Genomic DNA, 21729 nt, shown 5'->3' with positions numbered 1-21729 from the left:
TTTGTGGCTTTCCCACCAAAAATCCTATGTCCTTCCTCTTCTCCATGCGTGCTACATTCACTATCCATCTCATTTTCCTTGAATTTACCACGCAATTAACTCTATGCTTTACTTAATGTAAGCTTTAAAGTCGTATTTTATACAGCACTGCAGAACAGAACTGATTTTGATGCAGTCGAAACCCAGTAAAGGCGTTCTTCTGTTTACCTTCTCAATTGCGATTCTGTGCTGGAGGCAATTGGGAAGTTGCTGCATGCGGACGTTCGGAAATCTGCACGTGGTAACTGTTGTGTTTAATTGCCTAGAAAATCGTGAGCCTTACGAAGAAAGTGTGTGTACGGGTTTCGGTTTCCTCTGCAGTTTTCGTTCGAAATATTCCGTTCTGATAAATGTTCAGCGTCGAGGCGCTTGGACCATCGGCACACCAAAGTAAATCAAATGTTAATAAAAATATATTAAAATCAATGCAAATATCAATGTTTTGATCAATGGTATTGCCTCGTTCAGCCACTCTACGCGTCCTCGTATGTTTCCGTCGTATGGACTATCATCAGATGGTTTGCAAATAGACAAGGGAAATGCATTATTATTCAATTATACTTAGAGGGATCGATTTTTACAATGTCAGATCTCGTAATGCTGCGACAGGATGTAAAATTTGAAATAAAAAATAATATTCTGCGAGTTATGTTCAAGGATCGCACAGAAACGCATCTATGTCTTCATGTAAAGCTGTCGTTAAACTTCTCTTATCTAAACAAAAAGACTAACTCCGTGGCCTTTAGTCCGCAAGCGAACTATACCAACCGAACGATCGCTGCTTGTCGGCGAAGTTAATGCCAAATTTAGCGGATAGGGAGTGTCGCGTGATCAGCGCAACGGATCCCCACAGCCGTTAATCTCAGTTTTCTAGACCGGAGCCGCTATTTCCTTGAAATAGCTCCTCAGTTATCCTCACGAGGCTGAGTGGACCGTGTTCCAGACCCACTATCTATCAGAAAATCTGATAGCACCGGGAATCGCACCCGGACCTCTGGCTCTGTAGCCAGGAACTCTGACCACTAGACCACAGAGGCGGTCTGTCTTATAAAAACTTAAATATCCAGAAAATTTTTATATAATTTTCCACTATTCATGAAAATTCTTCTAGCCGTTCTCGAGTAAAGGAGAACCGACGGACGGACAGAGTGGGCATATTCAATACGTTCTTTGTATAGTATCAAAACATGTCTTCCATTTGCTGTGTAAGTAGTTATATATATTATTTTTACTAGTGTATATTGTAAAGCTTCCCAATTTCCTTGCATATCTTATATCGTAGCCACGAAATTAGGTACGTGTTGCGTAGTTACGTCTTATCAGTCCGCCATAGATGGCTGCGTTACGTCATGCATGTGACGTGTGTTCCAGACACTTCACATTCGTACAGTGAATCCACTGGCTGGGCAGCTGTTGTCTGTAAGATTTTGGTTGAAAATGTTTTCCGCTTTTCAAAGACGAGAAAATTCAGGAGACATATTATTGCTTTAATTGAGTTTATTATTTCTACTGAATCTTTATGACATTAAATATACATATAAATATATAACATACATTAATTTGTTGAATACTGAATACAGAACAAAGTGAACGCGCGCTTGATTTTGCACGCCGTGTTTCAGCATCTACTGTTTGCTCCGGAGTCCACACCGGAAGCCTTGCTCCTTTGCATTTCAGCGACTTTGGTATCTCTGACGGACTAAAATAACTAGCTGAATCTGAAGTTCTTCGTAGAAGTTTTTCGCCACCAGTTGAAGCAAAACCTCATATAAGGTTCCCACCTCCAATCGAATCAATGTCCCTCACAACATGACCGCCTCCGATTGAATCAAGGCCTCTGACAAGATTTCCACCCCCAATCGAGTCAACATCTCTCAAAACATTCCCTCCTCCAATTGAATTAAGGCCTCTGAGATGATTTCCACCCCCAATCGTATCAAGACCTCTCAAAACATTCCCTCCTCCAATTGAATCAAGACTTCTGACAAGATTTCCACCCCCAATCGAATCAACATTTCTCAAAACGTTCCCTCCTCCAATTGAATCAAGGCCTCTGAGATGATTTCCACCCCCAATCGTATCAAGACCTCTCAAAACATTCCCTCCTCCAATTGAATCAAGACTTCTGACAAGATTTCCACCCCCAATCGAATCAACATTTCTCAAAACGTTCCCTCCTCCAATTGAATCAAGACTTCTGACAAGATTTCCACCCCCGATCGAATCAACATTTCTCAAAACGTTCCCTCCTCCAATTGAATCAAGACTTCTGACAAGATTTCCACCGCCAGTCGAACCTTGACCTGACACAGAGTTAATTTCCAATTGGCCGTGATTTGCTTGAGAATCTGTCCATAAATTCTTCAGTCGCTGCTCTTCCCAGCGGTCTATAAGTTCTTCCCAGCGCTCTTCAATGGGGTCTTCCTTCTTCAACTGTTCACCTGTGCAGAGAGGGATAGCATGAAACAACACAAGTAACACATTGAGACACTGTGCATATGGTAACATGATGGAGAATTTGCCATCTGTGTGCAGGACATTTGCGGGATTTGATGTGTTGTGTGATTATGAACTCGGATAGGAGATATGAAATCTCGAAAGGAAATACGAACATGTATTTCAATGAACAGCCTGTGAAATACAGGATTTGGAGGGCACGGAGGTTGTCTCTTAGTGGTCGGATTAAAATAGTAGCAAACTGGGGAATCTGTGGGACACGCGTTATACATTTCGTTCTTGAAGTATGAGTTGTTACACAGAAAGGAGCGTAGATGAAATGTTCCTATTTGAAATGAAACCTAGGCCAATTTTTAGCTCATTTTTTTATTTTCTATTAAAGGAGGCTTACGAGATCGCCTTTCTGTCTGTGTCTATTTGTATGTGTAATTTTCTCTTTGTGTCCATATGTCTATGTATCTTTCTCCAATATTTTAGGGTTATGAGGCTTATGACATCACCTTGCTGTCTGTTTGAGTAACCTCCTAATTTTTGGTAGGAGGCTTGTGAGTTCAAATTGCTTTTTGTGTGTTCCCCCCTTAATTTTTTCGTTTTATATGCAATCCGTTTCGTATCAAAGGAAACAGGCGATTTTTCCCATAATTTTTTGTAATTAAAATTACTCTAATCTGGCACAGCAATTCCCTCCCCCCCAAATTTTTAAGACTTAAAACGTCTCTGAAGTCGTAGCATATCGCAGGCCATTAGGCGCTGGCTTCTTACAAGAGAACTTGCGTTTTATTCGTGAGTTACTCGCTCCATTTGAGATTTATAGTGGAGAAAGTGGCATTCCATAGGCTATCTTTCAAAGTTTCTCCGATTTACCCCAGAAAATTATCATACTACCATTGCTCATGTATCATTGTCCTAGCCCGCGACATAGTTCACGCGGGTAGTCACCCTGTCATTCAGCCCATAGCCTAACCGCCATACAGACTGAGATGTTCCCCCTCATATATCTATAAACCATAGATAAAAAGCACAATTAAAATATAATTTGTGATTGTAGCATATGTACGAGCTTGCGTTATTACTTTCGAAGAAAACAACTTTGAGCTCCAGTTATGGTCGTTAAATCAATTGAGCGGTATACAGTGTTACTAACGGCAGCTTTATACACGTACATGAAGAACTGGACAACAAGGAGTTCGATAAGGACACAAACTTAAAGAGGATGACGCTTATCGTTCATTCAGAGAGCTCAGAAACACAGGAAACACATTGTCTCCGCTAAAAAGCCCAACCGGTTAACGCTGTTTAGGGTAACAGTCACTGTTTATTGTGAGAGCCATATGGAACACACAAATATTGTGTGTGGGCGGAATGCAGAGACTTTAAATATAATAATTCAGTTCGTACCTCGCAGGAAACAATTACGTCACTGCTACAAAGCCAAACTGGTTAGCACTGTTTGGGGAAACATCCGCTATTTATTGTGAGAACCACAGACAACGCACAAATACGCTCTGTGGGCAGAACGAACAGATTTAGTATGTTCAAGCAGGTGGCTTAAACAGTCTATGAGAACTTTGTGATCCACATGGATGCGTTCAGAAGTGGTGTCAGGACAGGGCGCCGTCCTAGACTACCCTGTGCCAATACCGAGCAACGCCACTGGTGGGCAGTTTTATAACACTTAACTTTCGTACTCTGTAACTAGCCAAATCCATCGTCACAGATGGAGCTCACAACTTAAACGGCCGATAATTTGATACTGTGCTGCGTGGTCAGGTTTTTCGCACACCTCTACAGGCGGCAATACTCGTAGATGAGTGTTAGCAATAGTGGAATGATGAATAGCTGGGGAAATTTGAAGAAATTCTGTGATATACTTGCTCTAGTGCCAAACCGTTTGCCACAAATGTCATTAATAGCAATGATAATAATTAAATTACTTTTTTATTTAGGTAGGGGACACCCGGTTGCGTAGTTGGTTGAGGCACTTTACTACAAGCCGAAAGGTCTTGGATTCGATTCCCGATGAGGTCATTGCATTTTTTTCAATTGACCTAATCCTTCCAGCCGCACTATGGTCCTGGGGTCGACTCAGCCTCTAACAGAAATGTGTACAAGAAATCTTCCTGGAGGGTAAAGGGCGGCCGGCGCGTAAAGCTGACAACCTGGCCGCCATCTGTGAGCCGATTGTCTAGAAAATGTGAGAGACTCGACGTCTCACAACCCTATGGACCGCCATACGTCTTCATGGCCTGATGCTTCATTAATTACGCTCAGGGGCAAATTTACCACAACTGTGGGCATGAAGTTCAACATTATAAAATGTAAATGCCGCTTGGGGCTCTTTATTTGGCGATCAAAATTGTCGAGAGATGTCAAAATATAGTCGTTATAATTATTTTTTGATTTGTGACGGGTGTTCATGGACGAGATAATTAAGTGCAACTAAACATACTCGTAATTATGCCGGTCACGGTAGCCGAGCCGTCTAAGGCATGTACTGTCTTCGCTCGCTTGGAAACCGGGATCATGGGTTCGAATCCCATTCAGGGCATGGATGTTAATTTGTGTGTGTGCGTTTTTCTGTGTTTGTGTACAGGTAGAGGCCTTGCGACGAGCTGATCACCCGCCCAAGGAGTCCTACCGAATGTGTAAGATCTAGAAAAACCGAAGTGAACGGAGAAGTCCATGGAGGTAGGCCTAGGCCCACTGGGGCTGTAGTGCCAAGGGGGGGGGGAACATAATTATTCCCCGTGTGTAGGAGGCGGATTAGAATACCTCCACCCTACGCCTGCGGGTCACAGAAGGCGACGGAAAGGGAACTTTGTGCCTGGGGGTGTAACTGGGCCCACCCTGTCACTGGTGGACATGAATACAGGGATCTTGTCTTTCAGGTTGGGGTTTGACGCAAAACTGAAAACCTTGTTCTGTAAAAGAAATACTGTTGTGAAATCCAAAGAAGTGAAAACCGGATCAGACCTTCAAAAATCTTCTAATGAAGGCTGTGGATCAAAAGGGCTGTTTTGACAATATGACATAACACATGGCCTGCCTCCCTGGAGGGCGCACTCCCCAGTTTTAACCATCTGTTGCATGAGCACGTTGCCAGTATTGGCGTGTCCTGATTACAATTTATCGCATCCAATCGTCTGCTTATGGACCACTTCGCTGGCGGTTTATAGCGACTGCCCAAGCAATTCTGTTGGCTCGCTTGTGTAATGATATGATGAAGGCGCAGCGGGCGTGCGACAGTCCGTCCGTTACATTAATCTGATGCCTATATTTCTGTCACAGTCAGTGATCCTGCCACGGTCTGGACTGCGGTTCGATTCTCGGCGGGGACAACAGCGTTCAGAGTGGCAGGGGTGTCAAACTGACCACTCACCTTCGTCTAGTTGCTTATGCGTAACTAATTAAATACTATGTCATGAAGATATATGGGGGTGTGGAGGTGTAGCTCCATTATATTGACCTCGGCACTAGATGGAGGTGAGTGGCTAGCTTCACTCCCCGGCCGCTTTACGCCCGGGGTAAGAGCCCACGGTACCTGTTGGATACGAGGCTGGGTAGGACGTTGTGGAGAAATGAAAATATCTTACCCTTGCCGGGATTCGAACCCCGACCTTCCAGGTCGTAGCCCGGCTCTATCCCTATTGTGACTCCATCTAGTGCCGAGTTTTTTTTATTCGCTTAGTTGGGGGTTGGAGTCCGGCTGGGTCCACTCTGCACGTCGGACACTGATTGGCCTATTGTATCTGCCCCGGGTGATTATGATGACGGAGAATTTGGTGGAATGAAGATTGGCAGGGGAAACCGAAGTACTCGAAGGAAACCTGCCCCAACGCCTCTTCGTCCACCACAATTCCCACTTGACAAGACCCGGCCTCGAACCCGGGCCGCTGCGGAGTGAAGCCAGCGACTGTCCTCTTGAGCTATGGCGCGGTCTGCGACTGTGGAAACAGTTACTCTACTGACCCATAAATATTCATGTCGTGTTGCTTAATTAAGCACAGGGACTTCGTATTACAGACACTGCTTGGCCGGGCTTTTCAAAAAGTCGCAGGAAGAGCACGTGACTTGACGTCACCACTTTTTCATAAATTATTCTACAATAAAAATATTGCAGTCAAGAAGGAAATTTGGATGCACTCAGTACGCTTACAGAACCTGGGAACCTCATTTGTGACGTTTGTGACGCTAACTGACTGACTGACTCCGTGGGATGGAATGATTTTTGAGCAACGTATATTTGCTCAGCTAGTAAAGAAATTCCGAACGTATTCTGGAAGGTTCATTGCCGTGTTCACAGAAGCCCGTTAGTTTTCCCTATCCTGAGCCAGATGAATCCATTCCACTCTCTCCCTTTCTATTTCTTTCACACCAATTTTATTCTCCCATCCGTGACTAAATCTTCCAAGTTTTCTCATTCCACCAGATTCTCCTACCAAAACTTGGTGCGAATTTCCTTCTCTCCATGCGTGCTATATGACTTGCAGATCTCATCCTCCTTATATTGTTTACTCGTAGAGTTGAGATACTTTGTTGCAATTTTCTTAAATAAACTCGAGTAATTTCTACAAGAGCAAGTTCTCTTGGATGTGATACTGTGTGGTCTAGTACATCCTTACCGACGTTTCGGAGGGATTTACTGCCTGCCATGTTCAGAGCAGAAGACTTAGCAGGGGAAAAGGCCCTTTCGCGTGTGATGTGAAGCAGCGTACAACTGCACGGAGGTGAGCCCTTCTTGAGAAGCTGCCAGTTGTGCAGCCATTCAATTTTCTCAGAATTTTATGGAACCCGAAGGTTCATAACCGTGTTCACAAGAGCACTTCACTCGTCCCTATCATGAGCCAGTTCAGTCCAGTCCATACTATCCCATCCTTCCTCTCTAAGTTCAATTTCAACATTTTCCTCCCACCTACGTTAAGGTCTACCTAGTGGTTCTTTCCTTGTGAGTTTCCCACCAAAATCCTATATTCATTTCTTTTCTCCTCATGCGTTCTACATGCCCTGGCCATCTCATCCTCCTTAACTTGCTCATTCTGATTATACGTTCTCCAGCCTCTCATCATTGGCCGTGAATTGTCTACTTAAAACAGTTTGAAGGCGCGTCACCGTAAGATAGTGACGTAGTCGTTACGTCGTCATTTCTAACTTGTTAGTCTCTACTTTCAGCATGCGATGGGAACCAAGGAAATCTCGCTGAAGACAGGGAGTTTTATTTCGTCAGGTTACCTACTCAAGGTGTGACGTGCCCTCAGAAATGTTTGAGATCTAGTGTAGTTCAGTTGGTAGGAAAGAAAATATCTACCAAATTACACGGCGTCACATTCCAGACGAACACAATCTTAACACTCACCGCTGTGAATACCCCAAACCGCAAAGCAGTCCGTGTCTGTGGAGATGTCAGACTTTCCTCTGGCTGTCAGAATTGTTTGTCGTTTGAAACAAAAGTGAATCGCTGTGCAGAGCCAGTATCCCCGGAAGGTCGTGACCTATGTTTGAGGACTGAGTTCCTGGCTAGCAACTGAGCGAGCTGTAACACGTGATGAAAGGGAGAGCCTCTCTGCTCAAATGTTTTACAGTTCACTGATTTCGGCAGATATTTTGCAGAATAGGTCAACGCACTTTTGCAGTCGGTTCGAAACGTAAAACCCGTCCGCCAGATATTACAGAGGGATCTTTAGTCGATCTGTAGGACTTGAGGTTCTCACACCAGTGGATATAACGCCTTGTAGGCAGTCCAAAGTCAAACGACATTTCGGAAGAACATGTCGCCTCAATATTGAGGGCCGAAGAATAATTCAATCGAGAAACCAACGCGAAAATTCCTCTCGCCAGCTGATTCCACTCTGGTTTTTCGCTTACCTTATTCTTCGGCCCCAAAGATGGAGGCGATATGTTCTTCCGAAACGTCGGTAGACTTTCAACGGACTATCTCAGAAGAGTAGGATGCCTGATGCATGATAAATTGGAATGGATTTCGGACGAAATTGTCGTGGACTGATGGAGGTATTGTTCCGGAATTTGCTTGCGGAGACTTAGGAAAACCCGAGGACCTCCCAGACAGCAGTTCGGAGCGTTACTGCCGCTTCAACTCGCACAGTTGATACATCGAGAACAAATTTTTCCGACAGTCAACAAATCACAATCACGTTCACGAAGAAATTAACAGCAGAAGACGAGTAACTTCTCGAAGTGCTCTGTGCCACTGCGAAATTCTCGACACAATATAATAAACTGTCAAGAATATAAAACGATTAAGTTATCCCTGTACCTAATTACATAATTAGGCACCACGCCATGAAGACATAAGGGGAGTGGAGGTATAGCTCCACCATTCTTGACCTCGGCACAAGATGGAAGTGAATGGTTAGCCTCACGCCCCTGCCGCTTCACCCCTGGGGAGATAGCTCCGGGTACACAATGAATAGGAGGCTGGGTGGCTCCCAGGGCCTGTCTTGGAGTTATGGAGAAGAAAAAAATATATTGCCCCTGCCGGGAATCGAACCCCTCTCTTCCAGCCCGTAAACTATTCGCTATACCGACTGAGCTATCCCGGCTGTTACTGTGAAGAATATGGACCCGGTACGGGCATCAGTGGATCCACGTGATCGATAGAAGATACAAAATCGGCATTATTCCCTAGTATTATAGAATGAACCTACTGAAGTCGAGAAATTCTTCAACTATTAGGAAACGCGAAGGCTCATTACCGTGCCCACAAAATTCCGCCACTGATTCCTATTGTATTCTAGAAAAATCCAGTCCGAACTCTTCCATCCTGTTTCTCTAATATCCATTTTAATATTATCCAAGTGGTTTCTTTCCTTCACATTTTCTGATCGGAAATTCCTATGCAGTTTCTTCCCTCATATTCGTGCTACATGCCCCACCCATATCATCCTCCTTCATTTCAGCGTCCTAGTAATGATGTGCCATGGATTACAGACTATGAAACTCTTCTTTACGCAGTTTTCTCCATCCCCTGTCACTTTCTCCCGCTTTATATCCCAGCATTCTCCTCAGCGCCCTGTTCTCAAACGCCCAGGTCTTAATAAGATGTGAGCTTGGGAAGGCCGTGAGTAATAACATTACGTTCTGCTGGGCTGTAGTTAGGTACACAGGTACCAACTTTCAGAGGAACTTGCCACCTCCTCTTAGGTTGAACAGTTAACCTTATTCGCGCCTGCACATACGTCACACGTTGAGTAGGCAACCTTACGGAAGAAAAGTCCCTATGTGTTCAGTGAGACCCGCGGTATGGTGATTTTGCTTCCCATCTCATGCTGAAAGCTGGATTTAATAACTTTCTAATGATGACGTAACTAACTACGTCACTTCCTGATGATGGCGCAGTCTCGATAATATTCTAGGCTTTTCTTTTATTGCTAGTGGGGTGGGACTAAGTCCCTTGTATTGCTAGTGGGGTGGGACTAAGTCCATTGTAGTGCTAGTGGGGTGGGACTAAGTCTCTTGTATTGCTAGTGGGGTGGGACTAAGTCCCTTGTACTGCTAGTGGGGTGGGACTAAGTCCCTTGTACTGCGGCCACTTCTGGCCTATTGTACCAGCCCCCGATGATAGGTGAGGGTGATTGTGGAGCAATTGGTGGAATGAAGATTGGCAGGGGAAACTGTAGTACTCGAAGAAAACCTGCCCCCGCCCACTTTGTCCACCACAAATCCCACTTGACCAGACCTGGGATCGAACCCGGGCCGCCGCGGTAGAGTTGGGGGGTGTATGTAACTATGTGTATTGCATTGGGCGTCGGAACAACACAGATTTTGAGAACTCCTGACATAGACGTCCGTTCAACGCATCAAAATTGGCGTCCATGTCACTAACACAGAGAGTCGGGATTTTTCAAGTTTGCATAATGGCTACGCTACATAATGTCCTATAGAGGAATCGGGGTTCGATCCCCAAGAGGGGCGCTGATATTTTTCTCTTCTCCACAGCGTCCATACCGTCTGTGGGACCTACCCGGTGGGCACCGTGCAGCCATTTCCCCGGGGATTAAACGGCTGGGGCATTGCTGAGGCTAAGAATGCGTGGATCTATAACTCAACTTCCCCACACATCAATGTGGCATAGTGCTTAATTAGCACGTGAATATGTTTACGTTTATTTGTTAATTTATGCCTATAAGCATGTAGCTAATGAGTAACGCAATCTGTGTTCCGTATGTACATTATGTTAGCAAGTAGTTACGAATAGGAGCAGGATATGACAGAAATAAACTGCAATGGAAGTTATGCTGGAGTTAGTACTGCAGTGTCCATCTCTGCAGGACAAATTCATGGCGTACTTTTAGGGCGGCCGCACACCAACTGCGTCAAGACAAGCATCAAGACATGAGACAAGAGACGCAGTCTTGCTTCATTCGTGATTCGTCTGCATCATGACTCAGATCGGTTTGCGGTGGTTTTCATAATCTCATTCGTTTCAACTGTGCTTGCTTTGCGTCATATCGCAGACATCGTGTCTTGACGCATGTCGGTGTGCGGCCTACCTTAGGTAGCAGTATTCCTTTGTACGTTAAGTATTGTTACAGCTGTTTGTTTCTCAGCTGCCCGGGTGTTCAGTGTGATTACGTAATGTAAAAGCGTTTCTCAAAATGTGTGGTGCGTAAGGGCGGATCATAGTGAAATAAGCACACTGTGACCAACCATGAACAGTTAGCCTTCAACGTAAATTTGTAAGGATCGCTGGGGTTCTGACATTTGATAAAAAAGGGGAACTGTAAGTCCAGTATTATGGAAAATGTCATGGAATTTTACGAGAGCACGCATAAATACGCAACGTAAAAAATAAACTTGTTTTCTAAATTTGCGATGACCAGGGCCCGGATTTTGATGACCTGAAAATATTTTAAAAATGACCTATAAAATGACCGAAAAAATCCAGAAAAATGACCTAAAGGAGAAAAGAAACAACACTTCGCTTCCATATTATTCACATTTCAGAAAACATATGAAGAAAAATTCCGTAAAATGGCCAAAAATGACAAGAAATACCCTTAAAGTCCAAAAATTTACCAAAACATTACCCCCAAAATGAAAAAATGACCTTAAACCTAAAAATGTCAAAAAAATACCTATAAAATTTACATTTCTGTAACCAGCTGCTCATATCTGAGATTTATATATTTAAGAGCATCGCATAAGATACAAGGAGAAAACGATGACATCTCAAAATCCGGGCCCTGCTGATAACAAATGAAATATTTGTTTATGTATTTTGGACTTGTATTAGCGTGTGACGTCATGTGTCCATGTATTCATAACCCTTCAAAACAAGAAGCGAGAGGAAAAGAGTAGGAGGGGCAGAGTCCGAGCAAAGAGCCTGGTGCTTGTATTTCAAACACGGAAATTATACATTACCTGAGCAGTGCTCACTAGCCTGAGTGTTCCTGTTTGAATTTGTCGATTCATGTTAGATAGTAAATTTTGTGAATATTGTAGACAAGAGTCGGGGAGTTTTTATTTTCTGGTTAATTGGGAGTTGCATAAATTGGGAAGGTACTTTTAGGGCGAAACGAGTTAGGGGTTTAATTTTGATAGATTTAAATCTGGAGAACTGCACAAGAAGCACACAATAGCAACAGAGGACTTGAGAACGAACTGAGCATTTGCTTGGAGACATGGGGAAAATGGGAGTAAAATATCTGTGTCGAAATGATCGGTTACAGGACGTTTCGGATACCCACTGGCCTACTGGAGTGTGTAAGGGTTCCGTGAGATTTATCTGGGAAATATTCCGTTGGTTTATCGATGCCAGAAGTGTAACACATTGATTATAACATCACAAGACACAGACTTCCCTTACATAATATTTAAACATTTAGTTCGTACCTCACAGGAAACACATTTGCATCCTAATTAAGAAGACCAATGGTTAAGATTATTTAGGGATATGAACCCCGTATACTCTGAGAATCACACGGATCATATAAATGAAGTGTGTGGGCAGAAAGCAGAGATTTCTGTGAAACAATAATGTTTGGCTTACCTGTAGCAATGAAAGGAAGTGACGATACAAAGTAGACAAATGAATCTTGCACGAACATCAGGGGCTAACGCACGAAGGCTGAAGACGAGTTGCACGTCAGACAACACTTAGACATAGAAACTAGGTCGTTGGGACGCTTTTCTGCTTCACGTTCACAAGAAGAAAATGTTGTTACCACAGCACACCGTTTATACCGCTATACAACACTGCGCAGCGTCTTGAATTATCTGTGTAGACCGTTCTGAATACTCATAAAACATCTTATATATCGTACTATAATATTTAAAATATAAGAAATATCTCTGATACATGAAATTCTTCTAAAATATATTTATAAATTCACTTAAAATTTGACACAAGGGTTACCTCATATCTGTTAGATTCGTCATTTTAAATATGACATTCTTCGGCCTGCCAGAAGATTACCGACGTTTCGGGAGAACATAATGCCTCCATTTTCAGAATCGAAAAGTAGTCCAAGCAAGTAGAGCTTGTAGAGGGAGTTGTTTGCTTGGCTTACGCCTGGACACGAAAATGGAGGCCCAATATCCCTCCGAAATATCTACTCAGTTATTTTACACTATATCTTAGATGACAGTGCCTTTCACATTGCGTCTCCATTAAAAAGTTTAATCGATTAATGTTGTTTAAGTAAATAATTGTCGTTTAATGTGAGAATCACTCCTGCTATGTGTCTCTTTCATTTGTTCTTTACTCTCAAGTAGGTCCGGTATGTCTACAAGTACAAGGTGAACTACATAATTACATAAATGTTTGAATTTGAAGTTACATATGGATTGAGTTTCCTTTAAGATTTTCAAATATTGTAAATATGTTGATTTAAAAGCTAACTCTTTCAGTGCAAACATTTTCTTCCCGAGAGACGCATGAGAAATATACAAGAACTGCCGCAGTCTCGCAGCGAGACGATTAGTAATTCAGAACGTAGTCCAATATACTGCCAATAGATGGAGCAGACAGTGTGGTTAGGATATGGCAGAGAGTTTTTATACATTCTCTTGCCACCAACATTTCTGGAACATAAATATTGATTTTCCTAACACATGGAAACACAATTCGCAGGCATATCAAAGATTGCTATTTTCAATAAACTAGTTCATACTATTGGGGAAGTTTAAATCGATTGTTTTCCATTGTTTAAACGTATAAACGATAACGAAACCAAATTACATTTTATGAAGAATGAAGGTTTATAATCATCAGAGCTTCGATATTAATATTGCAAATATATTTCAGGCTCAGATTAATCGAGAATGCTGTGCCGTAGCCCAGGCAGTGGATTCTCACAGCCAAGTTCTGGGTTCAGTTCCTGATGACTTTATGTTAGTTTACACGGTGGACGTAGTGACACTGGACCGAGGGTTCTGTTTCTTTCTCAGTTTGCCCCTGCTACTCATTCCTCCAGCATCGCCATAGCTCTGAGTGGCCGCATATCGCCATATCCTCAGCTAAATTAGGTGCCTTACGCCCGACACGTAACTCTGTGGGTTAGAAAGTAGGCGAATTAGTTTTATATGCATACTAATTAGTTTCTCGGTACTGCAAAACAGAAACAAAAGGCCGGGGCGTGAAGCTGATCGCTCACCACCAAATAATGCCGAAGTAAAGAATGTGCCGCTCTGTACATCCACTCCCTCATACACCGTAATGGCGTGGTGCTTAATTAGGACAATTTTGCTTTACTGTTAACTCCCACAACTTTCTCCCATATTGCTTTCTGGCCCTGCATGCTATCGAATGGTACTTTGAGGCCTACGTGTAACGTTATCGCCAAAGAATAACACGCACAAATAGTCAGTCGTAAACCATCCCCTTTGTGAACTCTATTATACTTCACATATCTACATCAAAATATTATCAGTAATCTAGAACAGACAAGAAACAAAAGACTGTTCGCTCTTTCGTGACATTTCTTACGTTCATGCAACATGTTAACGCTCGACAATTTTCCGGGACGGTATCCAGAAATATTGTTATGACAATGATGCACTTCACAATTTCGTTTTATTGCTAGTGGGGTGGGACTAAGTCCCTTGTACTGCAGCCACTTCTGGCCTAGTGTACCAGCCACAGATGATTGGTGAGCGTGATTGTGGAGCAGTTGGTGGAATGAAGATTGGCAGGGGAAACCGAAGTACTCGGAGAAAACCTGCCCCAGCACCACTTTGTCCACCACAAATCCCACTTGACCAGACCCCGGGATCGAACCCGGGCCGCCGCGGTGGGAAACCTGTGACTAACCACTTGAGCTTGGGCGCGGCCCAACTCGCTAAGTTATTATTTGTCCGAAAGTTCTCTACGGTTGCGTCATGTCTTGCGTAAGCAATCTTCCGGCAGAGAAGTCCTGTGTGTCCAATGAGATTTCCGGTACGGCGATTTAAGCTGAAAATAGAGTCTAGTAACTTTCTAATGACAACGTAATGACATGCGTCACAATCAGGTGATGATACAGTCTCAAAGAGTTTTTCATTTTCTTGGACTGGCAGCACTGATTTGCAATTCCATTACTTCGTTGAGTTAGTTACAAAATGCGGCACTGAACGAAGTTGGCGCTAGTGATGCAAGGATAGCATTGAGTGCCTGTTAAGGGGTTTAATCTTTTCGTGTCTCTAATGAAAGAGTCAGCGATACGCAATTTTCATGGCAAGAGTGCAATCGCTTTTGCTGCAAGAGTGTTTGGCATTATTCATTGGAGCGCTTCTCCTCAGTGAAGTCTGGTTAAGAGAATTTCCTGTGGAGAGTCACCACTTCTGTAGCATGGCACAGCAAACCCTGTCGCGTTGAGGAAATCATTAAACTTGAGTTGCCTAGAAACTGACTACGCAAACACCGAAACACAGCATCTTGCATTTCGAAGGCTGTGGATTGGAACCTCGGACCTTATTGAGCTTTTTCGTGTTTATCCTTAGTCCCTTCATATCTGTAATATAGTCTGTCTAAAACGCGTTTCACACTACGTCATGCCTTGAGTAGGCAATCTTACAGAATAAAAAGCTTTTGTGTATTCTAAAGTATTCTGACGATGATACGTGTATATAACGCTTTGCGTTACTGGGTTTTTGGACTTTGTCCATTGTCCTATATTCTAAAGAACACAACATGTTGGAAACCGGATCTGTGTTTTTCACCCACCCACCTGAGGACGGAGACCTCCTCTGTGGTCAAGTGGTCAGCGTTCCTGGCTACAGATCCAGGGTTACTGGGTTCGATTCCCGGCGATACCAGATTTTCTAAGAAATAGTGGGCCTGGATCGGGGTCCATTCAGTCTCATGAGGATAATTGAGGATCTACTTGAATGGAAAAGTAGCGGCTCCGGTCTAGAAAATTGAAATTAACTATGCCGTGGGGATTCCTTGCGCTGACCACGCGACACGTACGAACTTGGCCTGAAAGCGGCGGTCGCTTGTTCAGTATAGTTCGCTTGCGGACTAGATCCACGGCGTTAGTTACCTCAGAACGGAAACAGATCCAGTTACCGAAACGTCATGTTCTTTAGAATACCGGACGATGGCCAAATTCAGAGAAACCAGAAATCTAAAAAATCTTTTTGTGCTCGGTGACAATTTTAGTTTCGATCGTATTATAAAAATATAATTTAATAACTTTCTGATAATGACGTAATGACTTTCGTTATCACCTGAAAATGACGAAACTTCAAAGTTAATTTAGCGATGTTGTCAGTAACCCAGACTGTACTTGAGCGGGTTATATTCTGATGTGTGAGGAGATGTGTAAGGGCACTGTTTCGAAGCTTGCCTGGTGGCACTGAGAAAATCCACGAAAATCTTCAGTGAGGACATGTGGTCTCCTGGCCGAGATATGAACCTCACACCTCCCGGAAATGAATTAGGAGGAGTAACTGCGCAGACATCGCCTTTGTTCCGAGACGGTACAAGGGTGTGGGCCCATCTCGATGCTGCGACATTTATGTGAATGAAGCTCCGAAGGACCTAGACAGTTGTTCGAAGCGGTATTGCTTCTGACTTATATTCGGGAGGTGCTCGGTTCAATTCTAGGCTAGGATACCGACTATCGTGACTGCCGGCTTTCATGTTTTTCCAGTCCCTCCAGGAACATGCCAGGATAAAACCTCGAATTAGACCGCTACCGCTTCGTTTCACATAGTTCATAATATCGCAGCATCCTATTGCTCTGTGTAGATCTGATTTTGCGTTTCGTTTTCTTGCCGTCTTCTTGCAACGTCAGTTTACTTTCTCTTGACGCGTTCTCTGTATTGCCACTACATGTTTCGGCGTGGAGGACTCTGCCGCTCACTGTAGCGCTGTTTTGTTTCCTTACATAATTGCCTCGGATTCTAGGTTATGTGGGTTAACCAGCAGTTTTATTTGGGCGTCCATGAACAATTGTCATGCACGTGTTCGCCTTATGGTTTTGTTGGTTTGTGGCCTGTGGCTATCTTGAATGTTTTGGTTTGGGGGGAAGAAAAATCGTGATGGCTGACCGCCATACAAGAAACTTCCGCCCAAACCAAAACTGCTGGTTAACCCACATAACCTGGAATTAGTCCAAGGCAGTTATGTAAGAAAACAGAACAGCGTTTCTTCTTCATCACATCAGCCTGTGCACCTGAAGATGGCCGGTTAGGCCACGAAACATGTAGTGTGTGCAATAAAGAGAAAACGACGAGAGAGTATTAACCGACNCATAATGCAAAGTTCCTAGATTGGAGATCAACTCTGTATCTAGAGAGCACGGGGCAAGAGAATTGCGCTAAAATCCAAGATCCGAGTATGTTAAGTGATGACTTAAATTGGAATAATTTATAAAATAAAAGTTATATGAATTATATTTTGAAAGGTATAAGTTGGATATTACTTATTAATGGCTCTTGCATAGAATTTCAGTTTCTGTATTTTATCGGCGATTTAATGTGAATCAAAAGAGATAAATCCACTGAAAATGTAACTTATTTAACGTAGAATTCTCTGAACTTTCTCGACGTTTAAAACTAAGAAATGTATTTAATATTTGTAATAAATAATAATAACTTATTTACAGTACATATCATAAATGATCGTGCTATTTTCCACTACCAAACCGTCGCTTTCAGTTAATTACATGATGCAACAGAACCAATTCCTTCGTTTTCGAAACTCAGCATCTACTTTAGAGCGAGTGACTGTAAAATTCCTCTAGAATTTTCTATTTGACACAGATTTTACAACTGTGAGCTTGTATAAACGGTGTGCTGTGCTGCAAAACACACCTCGGCTTGCGCTACACAACGTGAGAATACACAGAACAGAACACAAAAGCAAGACTATTACTTATTATGTTGCTTCCAACACACTAATAATATATTCACTATGTAACAGCAAAATTCACTGCAAAAGATAATAGCTTTCCTATATTATTTGAGGGGTTTAATTTATTTGTTTCGTTAGAGGTTAGAGATTACATGTCGTATTATTTGCCGATTTATTTTCAGTTATTTACTATTTACATTATGTTAATAATTTTTAATTACGGATACATTCAAGCGAGATTTATATTGCTCGTCGTGTTTTATATACATAATCTGTGTTAATCCTTTACTTATTTTGACGGTTGTGACGCGTCCGCCTGTTCGAGTGGTGTTAAATACCTTCATGACCGTGCAAAGTGACCGGATGAAAGTTTAAATAGTTTACTCACTGGACAACAGATGTAGATCGCGTGTACGGACATATTGCACTATATCTTGGGGATTAACTTTCGAACATTGAAATTGCTTTCGGGACATGTAAAGGCAAATAGTAAGCCAAGTGATTAAGTGAGTTTCTAACATTTTAATGATTTTCAGCGTGATGAGCTTCTGTCGACGTAAAAGGCTGGCTCAATGTACCTCAGTTGTGGAGGTATGTATAATTAACCAGGAGAGTTCCCCGCCAGGTCACGTGGAAAGACAACTCTCAACGGAATGCACCTGTTTGCCCGCATCGTCTTTACACTCATTTTACAGTTCAGTAATTATTTTAATTACTTGTTCAATTACTTGAACATCATTTCTTTAATTAAGACTTCTTACTTGAAAGGCTTTTATATATTGATTTTAATTACATTCACTTAACATTTATACGGGAAAGGGGTGTGGTGAGTGATTTAGGAAGTTATTTTTAATTAAGATGAAACTAGTGTAATGACCCTTGTAAATTCACTGAAAAGTACCTTCATTTTTAACTCTTTACGGATTAGATACAGTTTAATTTTAAAATTAAATTTTAAGCTCCAACGCAAAGGTGGGGTCACAGTAATACATGCTTGTTAAGAATCTCAGGATATCATATGAACTGGTTGTGACTTCTTAGAATATGCTCAGATTTAGTCTCTGAGGGGAAAGTCCTGATGAGGACCAGTGCTTTTCTGAACGCGGTAATGAATATTCGGGTTCCGCAAGATGCGCGCATGTACATTAACAAGCTTAACGACTACAAGTTTCTGGGAGAGTACTCTGCCACATGCAGTTAAATTATATGGGGTCGAAACGAAGTAAGGTACGGTCAGCGGGCGTCATCTGGCAGGACGCCCATGAATTTCATGCCCACTAAACGCAAGAGTTCACATTATAAATGCGTCTTCGAAACGTCTGTCGTCAGGGAGAGATGCTAGAAGGCGCAAGGTCGAGCTGTTTGATGTTTTCAGCTTTTAATCTAAACCTTCAAAACCCCCTTTAATGTTATCATTACCTTCTGAAACATGACGCCGTGTAATTGGTAATTCGGCATTTTTCGGGAGTCTGACATGTCTCTATTTATCTACACTGAAAATGGAGGAACAGGTTCATGGAAAAACCTTGGTACATATCTACCAAACTACACGGCGTCGCAACCGAACTGGGTGACAGCGATAACGATCTAGATTCATACTTGGAAGGTTCTGGGCTCAAATCTCTGTCGGAACACCGACTGTCCCGCATGAGGTCTCCATGTTTTTAACCTGGCCCTTCAAAAAAATTTCGGGATAGTGTCCATAATAGGCCACGACTGATTCCTTCTAAACCCTTCCCGATTCATCGTTTATGTATATGTTCTAATAGAATTCGTCGTTGTGGAGCCATCTATGGAGACCTGTTATAACTAACCGCAGAACACACATGTGTGCCTAATTTCGTGCCGGATTTAGAGTGTTGTACCGAAAAGTGAGAAACGGTGTACTTAGAAAATGGTAGTCGAAGGCATATTGGTGCGATTTAGGGTTCTCATGGAGGTCACTGTGGGAAGTGTTATGGTACTGTGTAATCTGGTAGCAGTTCATCGATGATTCGGAGGAAATTTATGCCTCCATTTCTAGGGAAAAAGAATCAGCCAATCAAACAACAAGCAGGAAACGAGAAGGAAGAAAAGGGCTGCGGTTGTTTCTTACTGGTTGATTTTTTGGCTTACCCTTCGACCCTGCAGATGGAAGACGTACGTACCTCCGAAACGTCAAAGAAATTTTACCGGAATGCATGTAATCACTTATATTACACACTTAAATTACATTATTTAGAAATTTATAATTATGAAGATTTATTTAAGACAGTTAATTTCATTTAGTGTTGTTTAAATGTCACCGCTGTTTTATAGAGCAACTTTATTATTTACATTTCTATTATTTTAATATTATCTGGATTCCTGTTTTGATTATAATAATTTTAATTTACTCCAGTATGAGAATAAACGACGTTTAAATTTGGGGGATTCTTGCTCTTTGAATCGTTGTTTTTTTTATAGGTTGTTGAACAGTGCATAGTATAATCAGAACGTATTACATATTATTTTCATATGACAGCTATTATGATATAATAACTCTTAAAACTATTTCCATCAGTCACGTAGCGTCCACATTGAATTGTAAAGGCCATCAATTAGTTTAAGAACATTTCTAAAATGCAAGTATTGTGTCCAGAACGTAAATGATAAGTGGAAGAAAGAGTCTGAGGATTTCTACAACGTCCTCAACACTAAAACAAATAATTCCCGTTCTGTGGGACAATTATCGATTTGTTAGTCGACTTTCATGCTCGATTACTGCCCAGTATCTGAAGTATAGGCAGCATTCTTGCAGTTGGTTCCAGTCCAGTCCAGTCCTGTCCAGTCAAGTTAGTGTGTATCATAATACTGACAGATATTATTGTCGGTTTTAATTTCGAGTTTAGTTGCAGTGAGCTGGATCGAATTTGAAATTATTCGAAGATTCATCCTCTGGTGATAAAATCCTTGTTTCCTTCCAACATTTTACTTTCAACTTGATTTTGATTCAAATTGAATCTCAGATTTTAAAAAGATAAAAATGTTACATTTCAATGTGAACGATTTTATGATATAAATTTGTCTTGTACGTTTATTCCAGGCGACTGAAATATGTTGTCAGAACATTACATAACCTCACATATTTTTTTATTCGGCACGTTGCGTGTGTATTCAGATGTTTCATAATTGCATGAAAATGTGAACTTCACTACAAAGAGGTTCAAAGTGCTTCCATTTCTGAAATGTAAATGTTATTCATGAAGGTTATAGTACAGTGTTCTTTTGTTAAAAACAAATAGAAAATGCCGCACTTGAACTTCAACAGACAAGAGAATAACGTGACAAACCCGAAAAAAAAGTTGAGAGGCAAAAGGAAACTTCAACTTAAAATGAAGCAAATAAATTTCATTGTTTTATTTTGAGTTTCAGCCTCCATTTTAATTAGTTTGTTTTGTTTTGGCCCGATTTTTTTCTAAAAACCTTCATTTATGAAATACATCAGCGTAAAATTTGCGGTTGGCTTTGGAAAAACTTCAGACAAGAGAAACGTTTTTCTCCAATTTACTGTGTTATTATACCATGCGAAATATTATATCGTATAAGACGCGTAATGTGTGGGAACATTTAGAGCTCCTGTTTATGGAGTAGATATGAATTTTCAAGGGGAACTCAGGCCGCAATTCGTGCCGAAACATGGACTCGAGCAGCCAGTTGGTTCCGAACCGAACCTTTGTTTTACTGAACTGCAGGTAAAGAGAGTCAGTTTGCTGACACTTGATAGAGTTTCACTCTTAAATTCTTTGTTGCGTTGTCTCAGAAAGGAAAGTTGTTTGGACCCATATCCTATGCTTTTATTCTTTATTGTTGACTAATGAATGTCTGCTTCATTTTAAACCTTTGTAGCCTGAAATTCGTGTAAATAATATTAAAAAATCGGTTCCTATCTCACAGAGAACACAATGCGTCCCCCCTAC

The 21729-nt window shown here is 41.9% G+C and overlaps 1 protein-coding gene across 2 annotated transcripts in view; it reads right to left on the bottom strand.

Annotated features, from left to right (window-relative positions):
* LOC111875354 (orcokinin peptides type A) overlaps window positions 1-21729 on the bottom strand; it is a 47889-nt gene that overhangs the window by 11210 nt on the left and 14950 nt on the right. Inside the window, exon 4 of one of the 2 annotated variants that reach the window (XM_023871540.2) lies at window positions 1532-2480. The exons of the other annotated variant lie outside the window; for it this stretch is intronic. Coding sequence (XP_023727308.1) covers window positions 1804-2480 — 677 coding nt within the window. The 3' untranslated portion in view covers window positions 1532-1803. Of the gene's footprint in view, window positions 1-1531; window positions 2481-21729 lie in introns of those variants that run through there. 2 annotated transcript variants of the gene reach the window in all.

The sequence above is a fragment of the Cryptotermes secundus genome, unplaced genomic scaffold (genome assembly GCF_002891405.2).
Source record: "Cryptotermes secundus unplaced genomic scaffold, Csec_1.0 scaffold2092, whole genome shotgun sequence".
Classification (NCBI taxonomy): domain Eukaryota; kingdom Metazoa; phylum Arthropoda; class Insecta; order Blattodea; family Kalotermitidae; genus Cryptotermes; species Cryptotermes secundus.
The sequence above is the reverse complement of the archived record's forward strand: the minus strand, read 5'-3'. Positions and strand labels throughout refer to the sequence as shown.